At 42.5% G+C, this 19,390-nt stretch overlaps 1 protein-coding gene across 1 annotated transcript; it reads right to left on the bottom strand.

Moving 5' to 3' along the window:
• Window positions 1-142: 142 nt before the first annotated feature.
• LOC112264133 (transmembrane channel-like protein 2-B) lies at window positions 143-19,135 on the bottom strand. Its single transcript, XM_024440717.1, has 20 exons — window positions 19,090-19,135; window positions 18,767-18,808; window positions 17,976-18,411; window positions 15,202-15,351; window positions 11,648-11,738; window positions 11,309-11,390; window positions 11,099-11,205; window positions 10,840-10,938; window positions 9,702-9,844; window positions 9,360-9,507; window positions 8,445-8,639; window positions 5,189-5,368; window positions 4,609-4,767; window positions 4,297-4,425; window positions 1,819-1,886; window positions 1,471-1,710; window positions 1,268-1,393; window positions 935-1,013; window positions 648-777; window positions 143-372 (listed from the first exon to the last, which is right to left on the bottom strand). Exons 1-20 carry the CDS (start codon window positions 19,133-19,135, stop codon window positions 143-145), a joined length of 2,880 nt encoding a protein of 959 aa, XP_024296485.1.
• Between the last annotated feature and the right edge of the window lie 255 nt (window positions 19,136-19,390).

Here is a 19,390-nt window from a genome sequence, read left to right as displayed (position 1 = left end):
ACAAGGAACTTTTCTTATTGGAGTTTCGGTCTGTTTTCTTACGTTTGGTACCTAATGAACACAACCCTGCTCTTCCCCTGCTTGTCTACAGCCTGATTTGTCAGGTTGGTATTGACATCCTAGCACCCTGGTTTTCACCTGTTTAGCGTCTAGAGGGAGGTGTCCCCCTCCCTCTGCCCCTCGCCGGCCCTGGGGGTGGTCCTCTGGCGTTTCCAGACGGCCCCCTTGGGCCTGGGGGATGGGTCACAGCTGCTTTGGGGTTTGGTGCAGCCAACGAAACATCCTTCTGAATATTAATCCCCTTGCCATTGGCTGCTGCTCCTGGACGTTTTGCCACTTTGGGAGATTTGCTTCCCTTCTCGCGCACTATCTCTGAAAAGGCGAAAAACGAAAAACAAAGTGGACGTGCATGTACACCTATATACATGTAGCTCTGCTGAGGGGCGATATTATGATACAATTCACTCAAAACAAACTGTTTCTTAAGTTATGTTCATTAAGTGGGTCCACCGTTTTTTGTGAATTCCCAAAAAACATCCAGCCACTAGGTGGCACTGAGTGGAGACGGTAGGTAGGTAGGTAGGTAGGTAGGTAGGTAGGTAGGTAGGTAGGTAGGTAGGTAGGTAGAGTAGGCTATGTGAACTGACCTGGTGGGGGCTTCTCCTCCGCAGCAGCAGGGGGGAGCAGAGAGCGGTTGGGCAGGAGGTCCTCCAGGTCCTGCATCACCTGGTTGGTGTTCTCCTTGTTGTTCCTCCTGTTCTTCTCTTCATCTCTAGCCTAACCACAACGCAGATAATACTGTGGCTGTTTCTGCAATCCCCACATCAGCATTGTGTGCATGCATTGACCAACACGTACTTAGTAGCATTACATTGTTTACAGTAAATCATTTAAGGCTTGAGAGACAGCAGTTTAGGTGATCGTGCTCATTTACCATTTGCATCTTCTTCTTCAGTTCCAGGTTGGCATTTTGATAGTTTTTAGAGGTCGCATTCAGATAGTAGATGGCCAACCTGCCACAGGATCACAGAAAACTATTTAACCTGTTTTAAACATGGCAATGTATTATGATATTATGATATTTTACTATGACCATATCTGTGTTGCTGTAATGTGTGTGTGTGTGTGTGTGTGTGTGTGTGTGTGTGTGTGTGTGTGTGTGTGTGTGTGTGTGTGTGTGTGTGTGTGTGTGTGTGTGTGTGCGTGCGTGTGTGCGTGCCTGTGTGTGTGTGTGTGTGTGTGTGTGTGTGTGTGTGTGTGTGCATACACCATCAGCAGCACTGCTGGTAAGATCAGCCCAGGATTAGTTGCGTAGGTGAAGATATTCCCAATGAATGCTGGTAGGTCGTTCTCTATAGTCTCCATGACGACATTATACATTTGCTCCCTTCCGCTGGTAGACAAGAGATCAGCATTAGATGTGTGCCTAGTGTGTGTGTATGTGTGTCTGTGCGTGTGTATGAGAGACACCTGAAGGGGCCACAGTCGAAGGAGGGCGGCAGGGTCATTATGGTGTAAACCACAGGCAGAAGGCTGAGGAAGAGCACCAGGAGGAGGAGGCCCATGTAGAAGTTGTTGGATTTAGAGGCCTTGAAGACCCTCTCATGGGGAACGTTACAGCTCATCACTGCCCAGCACTGGTAATACATGGAGGTGAGGAGACGCAAGACGTTCAACCCTACCAGGCCAGGGGCGTAGAACGCACCCATCCTGAAACAAACACAAATACAGAAATGTGACTCTTATCGCAGATCAACACAACTTACAGGGTTTGTGGAAATGTGTTGATGGTTTATGTGGTGTCTCATATTTACTCACCAAATCATTCCTTGATTGAATATTAATCCAAGCACGTTGCCGCTGATGTCAAACTCTCCATACGATGGCTAGAATCACATACAAAAAATATTGCAAATCGTGTTAAATAATGTAAACGTAATTCTATTCACTCTCCCTCTTCCTCTCCCATAGTAATTAACTTAACAGGGCAGTGTCCTGTGTCACTACGTGAAGGATCACCTATCTTGCCGGATGTCACTGTGTGGTATCACTGTTAATTTTGTCAGCATTTTTTTGTTTTAGTCTTAGTCGTTTGACTAAAATAGCTTTTATTCTTAGTCACATTTTAGCCCTTACATGCTTCGTAGTTTTAGTTTATCAGTCAATTAAAACTCTGGACAATTTTAGTCTTGTTTAAGTAAAATCTTACTCCGTTAAATATTTCATATTTACCTCTAATTTCCATCACGTGCATATAGCCTTGTCCAACTACGCATACTATCCCCTCATATAGCTGGCAACATTGCTGTTGTGGCAGATTTTAAACAACGCCAGCCATGATTTACTATACTGTATAGGCTACAAAGCCTTGGCTACAGGTTAAACAATTTAGGCCTACAGCTCTGATTTTCTCCCCATCATAACCTTGTGATGGGGAGGTAAATAACAGCGATTCCCTTAAAACGGGGAATCTAAGCCTTCCAACAATGCCAGAATTATTACTGTACTCCTCATATTCAGCAAATAACAGTAGCATTTCCTATAGCCGACCACGAGAGCGGCAACACAGATGAACAAAAGCGCACATAGTAATTGCTTAGTAAATAGTAAGCTTCTGATGTGATCAAAGCAAAAATAGCCAATAAGTAAGAAAGAGTAAACATCATTTTTTCTAGTTGAGGTTAGTAACAATCTGCATCTGTTCAAAGACGAGACAAGTGACTGCCTGGTAGTTTTGTGTGTGGAGGAGGGCCAGGCAGATCAGTTCATGCAGCCCGCGCAACTGAAACACCAATGAGAGGTTTGTATTATATTCTGCAAAGGCATGGTTATGATTGGACAAAACAGATCAAAAGGAGCTTCATGTGCAATTGAATGTCCATTGGTCTCACATGGAAGTCCCGTCTCGTTACATTGTCATCAACTAAAATGAAAAGTCATTTGTAATAGTTTTATTTTTTTTTCAGGGCATCTTGTCTCGTTATCGTCATTAGTTTTCATAGTTTTCAGGAAAAATTAGGTTGTTGCTGAATATTTTCTGTCATAATTAGTGATGACGAAATGAACACTGAGGTATCAAGTTTACTTGGAACAAACACATAATGTACTCCCACTTGCAATAAGCAAAGAAAAACACTAGTATTGAGTATTTACATATGTGGTGTATAACCTTGAAACAAGAATATAATTACACACAAATGAAGGGGTAACTGTGAAGAATGATGTATTGATATTGAGTAACTCTACCTTGTTACCATATTATTACCATGTTATTACCACTTTATTCCATATTGTAATGTAAAAGGAGGCAGGTAGCCTAGCTGGTTCAAATCCCCAAGCCAACTAGTTGAAAAATCTGTCCATATGCCCTTGAGCAAGGCACTGAACCCTAATTAAGTGTCTGCTAAATGACTAAAATGTAAAAAATGTAATGCTACTGTAGGATTCTGTGTTTTACATTATAGCCATTACCATATATATGATTAAATATTATCTGATGTTGGCTGTTTGAAGTATCTGCATTTGTGCACTTGAGCATCATCATGAGATTAAACAACTGGTTGCTACATCTGCTTGCCTGTTTGTGTGTGTGACAAGAACTGAGTAACATGGTGTGACCTGCATGTTGCAAAACTGTAGATAACAGCCCAGCATATGCTTTGTCCTTGTGTTTGTATGTGACAATATTGAGCACATGGTGTGACTTGCTGTATCTTACAAAGTTGTGGTTAATCAGGTATAGGGAGGGGTGGTCATCACGAGGTTTAACTGAGATGGAAAAATACTGAACAACACAATAGCAGGAACTGAGCAACTGTTATAACTAGGGGGTGATACCAGAACAGTGAGAATCTATACATCTATACATCTATACAGAGGGTTGACTCCAAGAAGCGCCAAGAGGCGGGACCAGCCTGAGCGCCTGCGATAGGCTGAGCAAGTCTAAACCACGCTCAGCCTCTACTGTGATAGACATAGTTCCAACCCGTCTGTTGGCCTATCACAGTATATGAACAGTTGTTTTCTTACATCCTGTCAGTTCCCTGTTCTGCCCTGCGTGGCATTACAGTGAGCCCGTATATTCGAAAGTTGCATTTGCCATTTATGGCTTAGCTAATAAAATTATATAGAGTACAATCAGTGACTCAGTGTTATAACTTGTTCTGATACCAGATTCGAATTGACGCAACCCTAACACTACCAAAAACGATTACATTAAAATGGGAACACACGCACACACACACACACACAGCAGAATGTCAGTGGTCTGTAATGCTTTGATAGCCTAGCACGTACAAATCCAGCCTCCAGGTCCCAGCACCAGCAGTAGTTGAGGAATCGCACGATCATGGCTCGCAGGAAGTCACCAATCAGGATGGTCATATACGTCACCTGGATGTCAGAGACGGTGAGCTTCACAAACTCCTAGAGATACAGCACAGAAAGAAAACTAAACAGGAAACACCCGGCATGTCACAGACAGCCTCAGTCATATCACTGATGCACAATGAAGGGAACTTTTTCCTGCTCAGGTCAGGTGGAGGAAAAACCAGGATGAAAAACTCAGTGACGAAAGGAAAACGGAGGAAGAACGCATGGAAGCCTCACTATGCCAACGGCGGTCTCCCAGCACGGCCCTCTGATGACATCAGCAGGGTGGATGTCTGGAGGGGGGATGTCAGTAGTGTTGTGGTAGGAGCTATAGTTGGAATAGTACTCATTCAGTCCCCAGATAGTGGCATTCCTAATAGACTTCTCCTTTTCCAACTGTACACATGTTAACACACAAAGACAGGTTCAGGTGAGTAAGTCAAATACACTTGCATACAATATGTACTGAACACAACACCACACACACACAGACACACACACACACACACACACACACACAGTGGCAGTTCTAGCTTGTATGGCTAGAACCGCATGCCTAGCTCACAAACTAGAATCAGGGCGCCCACTCCGACAAGGTTAATTGACCCACAGTCCCACACGGTGACATGATATCATTGACGTGACGTGCAAATGAGCGATAGAAAACCAATTGCGCAAGATGCCGCCCTGGGTGGGAGTCCATGTTGCCTATTCCTAAATCCGCCACTGCACACACACACATACATACATACATACAGGTGAATAAACACACACATATGCATTTGCAGGTACATGCCACTGACATACTGTCTGGTACCTTTGCGTTGACTTCGTCAAAAAGGGCGAACAGAAAGGTGTAGAGGTTCCCGAGGAACAGGGCAAAGATGCGGCCCAGTTGCCACTTGAGGGCGATACGAGGGTGGTACTCCTCCAGCTCAGCGATGGTCTCAAAGAGAGGGGGGCACACCAGCCCCAGCAGTGACATCACAAACTCCACCTGGAAGGTAACACACAACCAATCACTGGGATGAAGGCTAGAAAAACAATTTATTTGTAAAGAGATATTAGCATTCATTATAATTTTAAGCTTTAAATTCATTAACATTTATAACATAGCCTATATCATTTAATTTATAAAGTATGTATAACATTTATATAAATTAAAAATTACACTGTAATAAGGACCACATAAAATGAAGCGTTGCCCTTTACGGTACGATATATTTTGAATCTTGTGTTCTGAAAGGTTTTTCATCTGTTCCCATAGTTGAACCCTTTTTGGTTCCAGGTAGAACCCTGGGGTTATTCAAAGGTTTCACCCATGTGTTCTAAATAGCACTTTTGTTTCTAATACTGAAGAAAACAGGACAAACACAAATGTACATTTCCGGCTCACTGCATTTGATGAGATGAACCATAACACAGCATGTACAGTGCTTGCAAATGTATTCAGACAACTTGGATTTCTTCACATTTGATAGTGTTACAAAGTGGGATAGAAATTGATTGTATTTGTTTTGTCAACAATCTACACTAAATACACTGTAATGTCAAAGTGGAAGAAAAATTCCTGTGCTTAGCTCCACCGCGTTTTCTGAAAAACTCCTTTGTGTTCGCCAATGTCAAGTACACCCATACCATGATGCAGCCACCACCATACTTGACAATAAGGAGGCAGTTACTCAGTGATGTGTTGTGTTGGATTTGCATTTACGCCAAAAAGTGTATTCCTTTGCTTTGATATTTTGCAGTATTACTTTAGTGCCTTTTGGAATATTTGTATTCTTCTTTTCACTCATTTAGGGAGTCACTACAATGTTGTTGATCCCATCCTCAGTTTTCTCCGATCACAGCCATTGAGCTCTGTATCTGTTTTAAAATCATCAATGTTCTCATGGTAGCATCCTTGAGCAATTTCATTCCTGTCCTGTCCTGCAGCTCAGTTCAGAAGGACGGCTGTATCTATGATGTGTCTGGGTGGTTTAATACATCATCCACAGCATAATTAATAAATTGACCATGCTTAAAGAGATATTCAATGTCTGATTTGTTACCCATTGGGGTGGCATGGTAGCCTAGTGGTTAGAGCGGTGGACTAGTAACCGGAAGGTTGCAAGTTCAAACCCCCGAGCTGACAAGGGTACAAATCTGTCATTCTGCCCCTGAACAGGCAGTTAACCCACTGTTCCTAGGCCGTCATTGAAAATAAGAATTTTTTCTTAACTGACCTGCCTAGTTAAATAAAGGTAAAATAAATCTACCAATCAATGCCGTTCTTTATGAGGGTTTCAAAAAGCTCCCTGGTCTTTGTAGTTGAATCTGTGATTGAAATGCAATACTTGACTGAGGGACCTTACAGATGTTGTATGTATGGGGGACAGAGGAAAGGTTAGTCATTAAAAATCATGTCAACCACTATTATGTCACACAGAGTGAGTCCACGTAACTTACAGTGGCAAGAAAAAGTATGTGAACCCTTTGGAATTATCTGGATTTCTGCAAAAATTGGTCTTTATTAAAGTCACAACAAGAGACAAACACAGTCTGCTTAAACTAATAACACAGAAATGATGGTATTTTTCAGGTCTATTTTGAATGCATCATTTAAAGATTCGCAGTGTAGGTTGGAAAAAGTATGTGAACCCCTAGGCTAATGACTTCTCCAAAAGATAATTGGAGTCTGGAGCCAGTTAACCTGGAGTACAATCATTGAGACGAGATTGGAGATGTTGGTTAGAGCTGCCCTGCCCTATAAAAAACACTCACAAAATGTGGGTTTGCTATTCAAAAGAAGCATTGCCTGATGTGAACCATGCCTCAAACAAAGAGATCTCAGACGTGTTGACTTGCATAAAGCTGGAAAGGGTTACAAAAGTATCTCTAAAAGCCTTGATGTTCATCAGTTCACGGTAAGACAAATTGTCCATAAATGGAGAAAGTTCAATACTGCTGCTACTCTCCCTAGGAGTGGCTCTCCTGCAAAGATGACTGCAAGAGCACAGCGCAGAATGCTCAATGAGCTTAAGAAGAATCCTAGAGTGTCAGCTAAAGACGTACAGAAATCTCTAGAACTTGCTAACATCTGTTGACGAGTCTACGATACATACAACGCTAAACAAGAATGGTGTTCATGGGAGGACACCACGGAACAAGCCACTGTTGTCCAAAAACTATTGCTGCACGTCTGAAGTTCGCCAAAGTGCATCTGGATGTTCCACAGCGATACTGGCAAAATATTCTGTGGACAGATGAAGCTACAGTTGAGTTGTTAGGAAGGAACACACAACACTATGTGTGGAGAAAAAAAGGCCCAGCACACCAACATCAAAACCTCATCCCAACTGTAAAGTATGGTGGAGGGATCATCATGGTTTGGAGCTGCTTTGCTGCCTCATGGCCTGGATAGCTTGCTTTCATTGACGGAAAAATGAATTCCCAAGTTTATCAAGATATTTTGCAGGAGAATGTTAGGCTACCTGTCCGCCAATTGAAGCGCAACAAAAGTTGGGTGATTCAACAGGACAACGACCCAAAACACAGAAGTAAATCAACAACCGAATGGCTTCAACAGAAGAAAATACACCTTCTGAAGTGGTCCAGTCAGAGTCCTGACCTCAACCCGATTGAGATGCTGTGGCATGACGTCAAGAGAGCGGTTGTGCAGGTCTGATCCATAACTACAGAAAACATTTGGTTGAGGTTCTTGCTGCCAAAGGAGTGTCAACCAGCTATTAAATCCAAGGGTTCACATACTTTTCCCACCCTGCAATGTGAATGTTTACACAGTGTATTCAATAAAGACATGATAATGTATAATTGTTTGTGTGTAATTAGTTTAAGCAGACTGTGTTGTCTATTGTTGTGACTCCGATGAAGATCAGATAAAATGTTATGTCCAATTTATGCAGAAGTCCAGGTAATTCCAAAGGGTTCACATACCTTTTCTTGCCACTGTATGTGATTTGTTAAGCCACATTTTGCTTCTGAACTCATTTAGACTTGCCTAAACAAACAGGCTGAATACTTTTATACTTTTGCAAAGCACTATATCTGATCAAAACAACTGTACCTGCCTCATTCTTTTCAAACCAGGAAAGGTCATCCTGATCTAGGTTGGCAAACTCCTGAGACCTCTTGACCACAAAATAGATGAGGAAGCCGCTGCCCCCCAGGCTGCAGAGGATTAAAAAGTTGGCTAGAACCCGCAGGAACCTTCGCAAGTGGATGTTCTCATCCTTCTGGTTCTCCTGTTCGTCTACTATGGATTCCTACCAAGAACAGTTCGGTCAGTGAGAAACACAGAGAATACTTTGTTTTGAAGATAGTAAGTGTGTAGGCTCATACGTGTAGTACCTTTTTACGTGCATATGATTCTTGGGAGATTGAAGATAAGAGCAGGAGAACGGATATTTGCAGAACAATGTTATGGGGAGATTCAATGCCAGGACAGCCCAAAAATATTTTAGGTACCTCAGATTGTTCTGGCAATTTTCACATATAAACTTCAATGCAGGAAGATGTTTGACATAATTTTTACATTTGTATCAAGAGTCATATTTCAGAAAATAATGATAAAAGTATCCATTTTAGGCCCTTTTCAGACCTATACATGCCTCCTGTAAGACCCTATGATCTGTGATCCGTACATGATACAGACAACTTGGTGGTGCCATTGTTCTCCTTATAGTGTGCTCTAACATATGGAGTGTGTCTAGATTCTGAAATACAATTATTCACATTCTAAAAAGGGCTTAAAATGCCCACTTTCATCATGACCCCCCGCAAAAAAAGTGTGATAACATTGATAACAATGTAAAAAAAAAACATATCTAAGATCCTTCCTCCCAATGAAGTTTCTATGTGAGAATTATAACAATGTGAGATAATATTTCCAAATATTTCCAGGCTGTCCTGGTGTAGAATCGTCCTATGTCATAAACAACAGGGCCTACTAGCTATGGATAAGAATTAGCTTCTGCTGTGATTACCTTAAAGCTGGTGGTGATTGAGGCATACTTGTTGTCGGCTGTCTCTGGGTTGCCAATGAGGTAATCCCAGCTGGTGAACATCTTAAATGCGAAGGTGAACTGTCCGTCATCCCCACCGTCTCCTCCCTCGTCCGAGTTACGGGCCATCCTGAGGAACACAGAAGATGGATGTGACATACAGTACACTGTACTGTATATTTTAGATACGGGGTGTGAATGTGGATTATAATTTACTGTGTGTGTGTGTGTGTGTGTGTGTGTGTGTGTGTGTGTGTGTGTGTGTGTGTGTGTGTGTGTGTGTGTGTGTGTGTGTGTGTGTGTGTGTGTGTGTGCTTTACCCACGTTCTAATGACCACCATCAGGCTGTAGCCGAAGATGCCTACACCAACTAGTAGGTAGGAGAGAGGCAGTCTGAACTGGAGGACTCCGATGGTGCGCTCGTCATTATAGAAACCATAGAACAGAATAGAGTACTTGCAGTAACCCTGTTGGAATTAACCAGAATAATCATGGATGTGTGAAAGCAATCCATCTCAAAGAAAGCGGATGTAGATGCAAAATGATAGTGACAGGTTCTTATGCCTAGGGCCAGCCCTGCCGAACACATTACACACCAGCAAACCAAGCACATAGGCATGTGACAAACCCAATCAAAGAATGGCAGGATCAGATGGCGATACAGTGGTCTATGTATAGTTAGCAGGACCCCGCTATTGTGTGGTGGATATGACTGGATTAATTTCATCAACTGCAGGGCATAACATTGTGTTTAATATTTGAATCAGCAAAACCTCTGTCATTACCAGCTGACAGAGATCTGAAATACAGGGAGAACACAAGCAACCATATTGCCTGCAAAAACCATCCCACTGAATAACTTATCAAGGGTCCATCAGAAAAGAGTCAAATACAGAGTTGCGTTCATTTGGACAACTTCCTCGACTTACTTTTCACTGCTGCCTGTTGTCAGTCGATGTTACCGGCACTAAGATAAGTTAGCAATTAACATTAAGACTGGGCAGGGTCTTGGCAGTCACCCTGACATGGTCCATTGTAGCTCAGTTAGTATAACATGGTGCTTGTTACGCCAGGGAAGTGGGTTTGATTCCCAGGACCACCACTATGTAAATGTATGCCACAAGTTGCTTTAGATAATAGTGTCTGCGAAATGGCATAGATTCTTACTGAAAATGTGTAACACTTCACTTAAAGCCTGCAAGTACAATACATTATCATGCAGTTATTCATGAACATGTATGACAACTTATGTCTTAAAATCACATTTTTACCTGTATTTTAAAAGTACTGTATGACATCACATTGTATGTATGTTTTTTCATAGGTATAATCATATCAAGTAAACCTAAACCTGAAGTAGTTTAAGTCTAAACAAGGTTTCTACATGTGACATCACAAGGCAATTGCTTGGAAGGAAGTGTGTCACTCCAAAGGAAGTAGTAAGTCACTCCAAGATCCTCACACCAAAATCAAGGAGGACAGAGATGTCCATGGCTCTGTCCTGCTCTGCTCTGGGAACAGTTTTTCTGGGAATAGACCCATACGGAAGGCCCATCATCACCTCCGGACAGTAGGAAAAGAGGAACAAAAAGAGAGGGAAGTGGGGATTGGGAGAATGAGACAGTGAGTCCTCCTTCGATATCTCTCCATATACTGACCAAATGTACTACAACAGTATTGCAAAACAATGGACTCTGTGCTGAAGGTAAAAAGCTGCTCACCTCTGGGAGAACCACAAGACCAAACATGAACGCAAACAGGACCAAGTTTAAACCGTACATCCACCGCAAGAAGATGAAGTAGGAAGCCACAGATGATCCAAAGTGACCTGAGGGTTAGAGGTCAAACTCCAAAAGTTACATGATGAATAGATAAAACTACATGACATGAACAAGATAGTAACTCAAATAGCTTTAAATGACAGTACCCACTTTCAACCTCTTTTATCTTTCTTTCCCACGGAATACAGGCTGTTTTGAAATTGTCAAAGTCACGGTTGAACTTGATCATTTTCTGAAGAAAAAAAAAAAGGTTACGAGAGAATATTTGAAAAGACAAGTTAATCACAGAAGTATAGTTCCTGACTAACATATCAGGTTGTAACTGATGTGGGCAACAAACATTCTGCTAATGATATTATGGTCACGACAAATCATGAAGCTAATGATGAACTTATGATTAAATGTTGAATTGTACGCACGTTATAACTTAAGTCTTAAAGTATATAAATGCATAATTGCGTGAAGTATGTGTGGACTGAGAAAAGTTACCTTAGCCATCATGACTTTGTAGGCATAGAGCTTCCTCCCTTTGCCCTTTCCCAGAGCCCCCTCGAACTCCTCCACAAACGCCTGGCATTCTCTACAATTTCAACCCATAAAAAAGGATGACCCGTCAACCAACAAAAAAACATATCAATCACTGGCTTGAAGAACCACCAACCAATGAATCAACTTCTCAAATTTATAACAGGTGAATTTTATTTACCTTTATTTAACTAGGCAAGTCAGTTAAGAACAAATTCTTATTTTCAATGATGGCCTAGGAACAGTGGGTTAACTGCCTTGTTCAGGGGCAGAACAACAGATTTTTACATTGTCAGCTCAGGGATTCAATCTTGCAGCCTTTCGGTTACTAGTCCAACGCTCTAACCACTTGGCTACCTGCCGCCCCAATCATGAATTAGTCACGATTAAATGAAGTAGATGAGAAAACAACCAATCCATCAATCATCACTGTAAATTACTAGTCAGGGAAATTTGGAGGAGGCCATGTGATGAAAGATTATCAACCTGGAAAGACCAGTGATGAGAGGGAATTGGCAAGCTACAGGCAGCTACAACTGCATGCATATTAGACAGTGTTGAGCTCATGAAAAAGTCAAGGCGTCTCATCTGTCTTAATACTGTACAGTGCTTGTGTCCTGACCTGTAAGTGACTGTCAGCTCACAACCCTGGCTGGAATTCAGTGTTTTTTCAACACAGGTCCCAGAATGCACAAGTCCAGCAGGCCTTGTTGATTTTTTAAAAATGTAACCCAACACTGTTAGAAACAAAAAAGGTTCTAAAATGGTTTTAATGTTAATTAAGTTAAAAGGATCTACCTGGAACCATAAAAGGGATCTTCTACTGGGACAAACTGAATAACTTTAAATGGTTCTGGGTAGAACCCTTTTAAGAGTGAATGATAGGTGAATATTGGTCAGTGGAGATACACTCAAGTTGTGGAGATACAAGTGAGAAACTGTCTAAAAAAAACAATTCAAAGAACATCAATCAGCAAAGAAAATTCACGAAACTCCTAAATAGTTCAAAAGTAGTGATAATGGTGCATGAGGAGATGGCTGCCATTTTACGATCCCCTAACCAGTTGTGCTACTGTGTGTGTTTTATTGCGTTATTTGAAACTTATTTTGTACGTAATGTTTCTGCCACCATCTCTTATGATAGAAAGGAGCTTCTAGATATCAGGACAGCGATTACTCACCCCATACAGGAAGATTTTTTTTTTCCTTAACGAGTCTGATGCAAAAGATTTACTCCAGACAACCAACAAGGCCCTCATCCCCGTCATTAGCAGGAGAAAGAGACGGAGATATCGGGGAGGTAGGTCTCTGTGCCTTGTAAGGATCTGACGACGAGTGGGTAATCTGCCTTTACCATCGATCCTATTAGCCAACGTACAGTCATTGGATTATAAAATAGACGAGCTACAAGCACGTATATCCTACCAACGGGACATTAAAAACTGTAATATCTTATGCTTCACCGAGTCATGGCTGAACGACGACATAAATAACATACAGTTGGCAGCTTTATTAAAGCATTTTCGGCAGGATAGAACAAGACAAGGGGTGGTGGTCTATGTACATTTGTAAACATCAGCTGTTGCACGAAATCTAAGGAAGTCTCAAGGTTTTGCTTGCCTGAGGTAGAGTATCTCAAGATAAGCTGTAGACCACACTATTTACCAAGAGAGTTTTATATTCTTATTAGCTGTCTATTTACCACCACAAACCAATGCTGACACTAAGACAAGACTCAATGAGCTGTATACGGCCATAAGCAAACAGGAAAACGCTCATCCAGAGGCGGAGCTCCTAGTGGCCGAGGACTTTAATCCAGGGAAACTAACATCCGTTTTACCTCATTTCTACCAGCATGTTAAATGTGCAACCAGAGGGGGAAAAAAACTCTAGACCACCTTTACTCCACACACAGAGACGCAAACAAAGCTCTCCCTCACCCGGCAAATCTGATCATAATTCTTTCCTCCTGATTCCTGCTTACAAGCAAAAACTAAAGCACCAGTGTCCGGTCAATAAAAAAGTGGTCAGATGAAGCAGATGCTAAGCTACAGGACTGTTTTGCTAACACAGACTGGAATATGTTCCGCGATTCTTCCGATGGAATTGAGGAGTACACCACATCAGTCACTGGCCTCATCAATAAGTGCTTTGATGACGTCGTCCCTACAGTGACTGTACGTACATATACCAACTAGAAGCCATGGATTACAGGCAACATCCGCACTGAGCTAAAGGGTAGAGCTGCAACTCTCAAGGAGCGGAACTCTAACCCAGAAGCTTATAAGAAATCCTGCTATGCCCTCCGACGAACCATCAAACAGGCAAAGTGTCAATACAGTACTAAGATTGAATCGTACCACACTGGCTCCAACGCTTGACGGATGTGGAAGAGCTTACAAACTGTTACAGGCTACAAATGGAAGAACAGCCGCGAGCTGCCCAGTGACACGAACCTACCAGATGAGCTAAATTACTTCTATGCTTGCTTCGAGGGAAGTAATACTGAAACATGCATAAGAGCATCAGCTGTTCCGTATGACTGTGTGATCATGCTCTCCGTAGCCGATGTGAGTAGGTCAACATTCAGACGGTTTTACCGGGACATGTACTTCGAGCATGCGCTGACCAACTGGCAAGTATCTTCACTGACATTTTCAACCTATCCCTGACTAAGTCTGTAATACCAACATGTTTCAAGCAGACCACCATAGTCCCTGTGCCCAAGAACACTAAGGTCACCTGCCTAAATGACCACCGACCAATGGCCCCATTCTCATCGACGGAGCTGTAGTGGAGTAGGTTGAGAGCTTCAAGTTCCTTGGTGTCCACATCACCAACAAACTATCATGGTCCAAACACACCAAGACAGTTGTGAAGACGGCAGGAATAAGCCTATTCCCCCTCAGTAAACTGAGAAGATTTGGCATGGGTCCTGAGATCCTCAAAAAGTTTTACAGCTGCACCATCGAGAGTATCCTGACTGGTTGCATCACTGCCTGGTATGGCAACTGCTCTGCCTCTGACTGCAAGGCACTACAGAGGGTATTGCATCCGGCCCAGAACATCACTGGGGCCAAGCTTCCTGCCATCCAGGACCTCTATACCAGGCAGTGTCAGAGTAAGGCCCTGAAATTTGTCAAAGACTCCAGCCACGCTAGTTACAGACTGTTCTCTCTGCTAACACACTGCAAGCGGTACCGGAGTGCCAAGTCTAGGTCCAAAAGACTTCTTAACACTTATTTTCCTTAAAACTGCATTGTTGATTTAGGGCTTGTAAATAAGCATTTCACAACTGTTGTATTCGGCACATGTGACAAATACAATTGGATTTGTTTTGATTTGAATTGACATGTGTGCCAAGTGACAGTATAAACCTTCAGGAATGTGTAAAGTATTATAGGAAAGAGAAAAACAGCACAGCAAGAGCAAGTCCCTATGAGTCATGAAGGCAATCAGCCAATGGGAAATTGGCAGAGGAATGCACATGTCATGTAAAATGCGTCCATTTTGTTTACTTGAGGAGTTTGAGCCTCCTCTTCATGCGCCACGGTTTGTTCCTGAGCGTGGCTATCAGCTTCTTCTTCTCCTCCACCTCCTCCTTCAGAGAAGCCATCTCCCCCTCCGACAGAGAATCCTCATCCCCTGACTCGCCTGAAGAAGAAGAGCTGTCAGAAGAAAGAGCTGTCACCAAATGCCAGGGGTCAAGTCAGGGTCAATCATGTGTCAACCAGAGTAGAGTTCTAGTTGAGGTGGCCAGTGGCTTTACACAGTGCCGCATTATCATGGTACAAACTCAGAAGAACTTTGGACTTGTCACATAATGTTGAAAAGCATCTGGAAGACCAACAGAAAATGCAAAAAGAGAACAGAGCGAGAAATTAGGCGACAAGAGGGGGTATACAGTATGCAAGTCAAATGACAGACATCCTAGAATTATCCAGTAAGCATGTCCATCCATTGAAACTACCAGGCTAGAATCCTTAGTTGCTACATCTATTTTTGGACTTATAAATGAAAGATGTTTACCCACTGATTCTTGAAGAATATAACTTATATACAGTGCATTCCGAAAGTATTCAGACCCCTTGACTTTTTCCAAATGTTGTTACCTTACAGCTTTATTCTAAAATGGATTAAATCGTTTTTCCCCCTCATCAATCTATATACAATACCCCATAATGACAAAGCAAAAACAGGTTTTTAGAAATGTTTGCAATCGGAAATATTACATTTACATAAGTATTTAGACCCTTACTCAGAACTTTGTTCAAACACCTTTGGCAGTGATTACAGAGTCTTCTTGGGTATGACGCTACAAGCTTGGAACACCTGTATTTGAGGAGTTTCTCACATTCTTCTCTGCAGATCCTCTCAAGCTCTGTCAGGTTGGATGCGGAGCATCACTGCACAGCTATTTTCAGGTCTCTCCAGAGATGTTCGATCGAGTTCAAGTCCGGTCGCTGGCTTGGCCACTCGCGGACATAGAGAGACTTGTCCCGAAGGAACTCCCGCGTTGTCTTGGCTGTGTGCTTAGGGTCGTTGTCCTGTTGGAAGGTGACCCTTCGCCCCAGTCTGAGGTCCTGGGCGCTCTGGAGCAGGTTTTCATCAAGGATCTCTCTGTACTTTGCTCCGTTCATCTTTCCCTCGATCCTGACAGTCTCCCAATCTCTGCTGCTGAAGGACATTTTCACAGCATGATGCTGCCACCACCATGTTTCACCGTAGGGATGGTGCCATGTTTCCTTCAGACTTGACTCTTGGCATTCAGGCCAAAGAGTTTAATCTTGGATTCATCAGACCAGAGAATCTTGTTTCTCATGGTCTTAGCGTCTTTAGGTGCCTTTTGGCAAACTCCAAGCGGGCTGTCATGCGCCTTTTACTGAGGAGTAGCTTCCGTCTGGCCACGCTACCATGAAGGCCTGATTGGTGGAGTGCTGCAGAGATGGTTGTCCTTCTGGAAGGTTCTATTATCGCCACAGAGGAACTCTGGAGCCCTACCAAGGCCCTTCTCCCCCGATTGCTCAGTTTGGCCGGGCGGCCAGCTCTAGGAAGAACCTTGGTGGTTCAAAACTTCTTCCATTTTTGAATGATGGAGGAAACTGTGTTTTTGGGAGCCTCCAATGATGCGGTACCCTTCCCCAGAACTGTGCCTCAACACAATCCTGTCTCGGAGCTCTACGGATAATTCGTTCGACCTCATGGCTTGGCTTTTTGCTCTGACATGTACTCTCAACTGTGGGGCGTTATACAGACAGGTGTGTGCCTTTCCAAATCATGTCCAATCAATTGAATTTACCATAGGTGGACACCAATCAAGGTGTAGAAACATCTGAAGGATGGTCAATGGAAACAGGACGCACCTGAGCTCAAGTTCAAGTCTCATAGCAAAGGGTCTGAATACTTATGTAAATAAGGTATTTCTGCTTTTATTTTTTATACATTTGCAAACATTTCTAAAAACCTGTTTTCACTTTGTTATTATGCGATATTGTGTGTCGAGTGATGAAGATTTTCTTAATACATTTTAGAATAAGGCTGTAATGTAACAAAATGTGTCAAATACTTTCAGAATGCACTGTAAATGCCCCATGAGCTTAGGTAAACTGTCATACCCCATCAGAACACAACATATACCCTTGTTTTTACCACTACAACCTAACTCTATTCTGGTAACAAATTATGGTTGCCTGTCCCTTTCCAAAACTTTAGTTGTGACATTTTGATAATGTTGACACGTTTTTAACCAAGGTTCCCATGGATGTCCCTAGGGATGTTCCCATCAGATGGCTATAACGATTTCTCCATAAAAGTTTAGTTAACACATTCTAGAAATGTAAAAAAACAAGTATGACTGGATAATTTTCCCAAATGTTCTTATAACAATTACAGCATGTCCTACTAATGTTTATCAAATACTGTTTTCCGGGGACATTTAAAAAAATATGTCAGGGATGTTGTCATGCTAATGTTAGCGGCAAACCATTGGACTCAATCAGGACTCAATCGAAACGTTACCTGATGTTATAGGATCGTTCACTGTGTGAAATGTGTTTTTTTTTTGCCGAGTGCCAAATAGTGAGCTTTGGTCATTGTCGTAGTATTTTGGAACACTTTAGCGCAACCCCATAGCCCAATTTCATAACTCAACTCCCTGAAGCAATAACTCAATACAATGAAGGGGCATATACCAACAGAGTCTGTCAGAGTCCTCCCTCATACATGAGGGTGCGTGTAGTGTGGCGATACGTGAGAGAGATGGCCCTCTCAAAGGATACTGCACCTGCTGTACTTTCCATTCTTCTTTTTCTTGTCTTTCCCGTCCCCTTTCTCCTTCCCTCCTTTGCCTTTGGCATCGCCCTTCTTTTCCTTGTTCTGCTCGTCTTTCTGCTTCTTGCTAGTCACTTTTCCGCCTTTCTTTTTCTTCCCTCGTTTCTCCTCCTCCTCCTCTTCCTCCTCCTCCTCTTCCTCCTCACTCTCCTCCTTGACTGCCTTTTTCTTTCTGCCCGCAGCCTTTGTGCCCTTCCGCTTGACGCTTCTGTCGTCTTCCTCCTCCTCTTCCTCGCTGTCCTGGGCACTGGCTTTCTTCTTACGAGCCCTCTTCCTCGGTGCCTCGTCCTGATCCTCCTCTTCCTCTTCGTCCTCAGTGGTGGCCGGTTTGCCGTTCCGTCCCCTGGCTCGTGGAGAGGCTTTGGCTTTCCTGTTTCTGTCCCTCCACCTGGCCTCATCTGATACACACACGCTCACGTATATATCTCACACAAATATTAACAGACAGACAAAGTCTTCATAGATCCATAGATTGCATTCAAACCCGAACAATTAAACAAACATATAAATCATGCAGGTTGGTAGCCTCCCACTTCCTTTTTTGATGTTTGTTCCATAATTTTGACAACTAAATGTCATAATTATGATAAGGTGCGTCTCCCCTTTTGGAATGTCATATTTTTCAAAATAATATATTTTTTGAATATCCACAACCAATCAAAGTGAGCTTGACTGTGCATACACCCACTCGCAGGAAGTAAGAAAACTCACATAAACACGCACATCAAACACTTTCTCCATCTTATGACTTACCCTCACTCCCACTGTCTAACTCTCCATCGATTTCGATTCCCACTATAAAATAAAAACAACAATGTGATGCAACACCACAGGCATCCAGAATATCCACAAATATTGTATTTTGTCTTTGAACCAACAAAAATACCATAATCTTACTGTTCCTTTATGGTTTAACAGTGTGGATTCTGTTACATGTCATAGAACATCTAGTAGTACATCTATGTACTACCTCCATATTTACCACGAGCACCTCAAAGAAAGTGAAAAGCTGAATATTCTTCAGCATTCAAGAGAAATCCAAAACAAGAAAGAGGAACAGAATAAATCCAACCCACCATCTTCCATTCTAATTGCAATGTCATTTTTCTTCTGAGAAGGCATTTTGGCTGAGTGTTGTCCTCTTGCTATCTTCTTTGGGTCAGCCTGCTCTCTCCCTCTCAGGCCATGGAGACCTCAGCTAAGCAGATAGCCATCACACCTGTGCAGGCACTCACATACTCTGACAGTTACACCTGTGTTTGGGCTACTAGACTGGCTGTTTCCCTGACAACCACCAATGATATTGCCCAAGAGATGATAATCTTTAAACCTGAAGGAGAAAGACAATATCTAAAGGGACAATAAAGGGGTACAAAA

This window comes from Oncorhynchus tshawytscha, linkage group LG12, assembly GCF_018296145.1.
Source record: "Oncorhynchus tshawytscha isolate Ot180627B linkage group LG12, Otsh_v2.0, whole genome shotgun sequence".
NCBI classification, from domain to species: Eukaryota; Metazoa; Chordata; class Actinopteri; order Salmoniformes; family Salmonidae; genus Oncorhynchus; species Oncorhynchus tshawytscha.
Note: the sequence above shows the minus strand (reverse complement) of the source record. Positions and strands in the feature narration are given on the sequence as shown.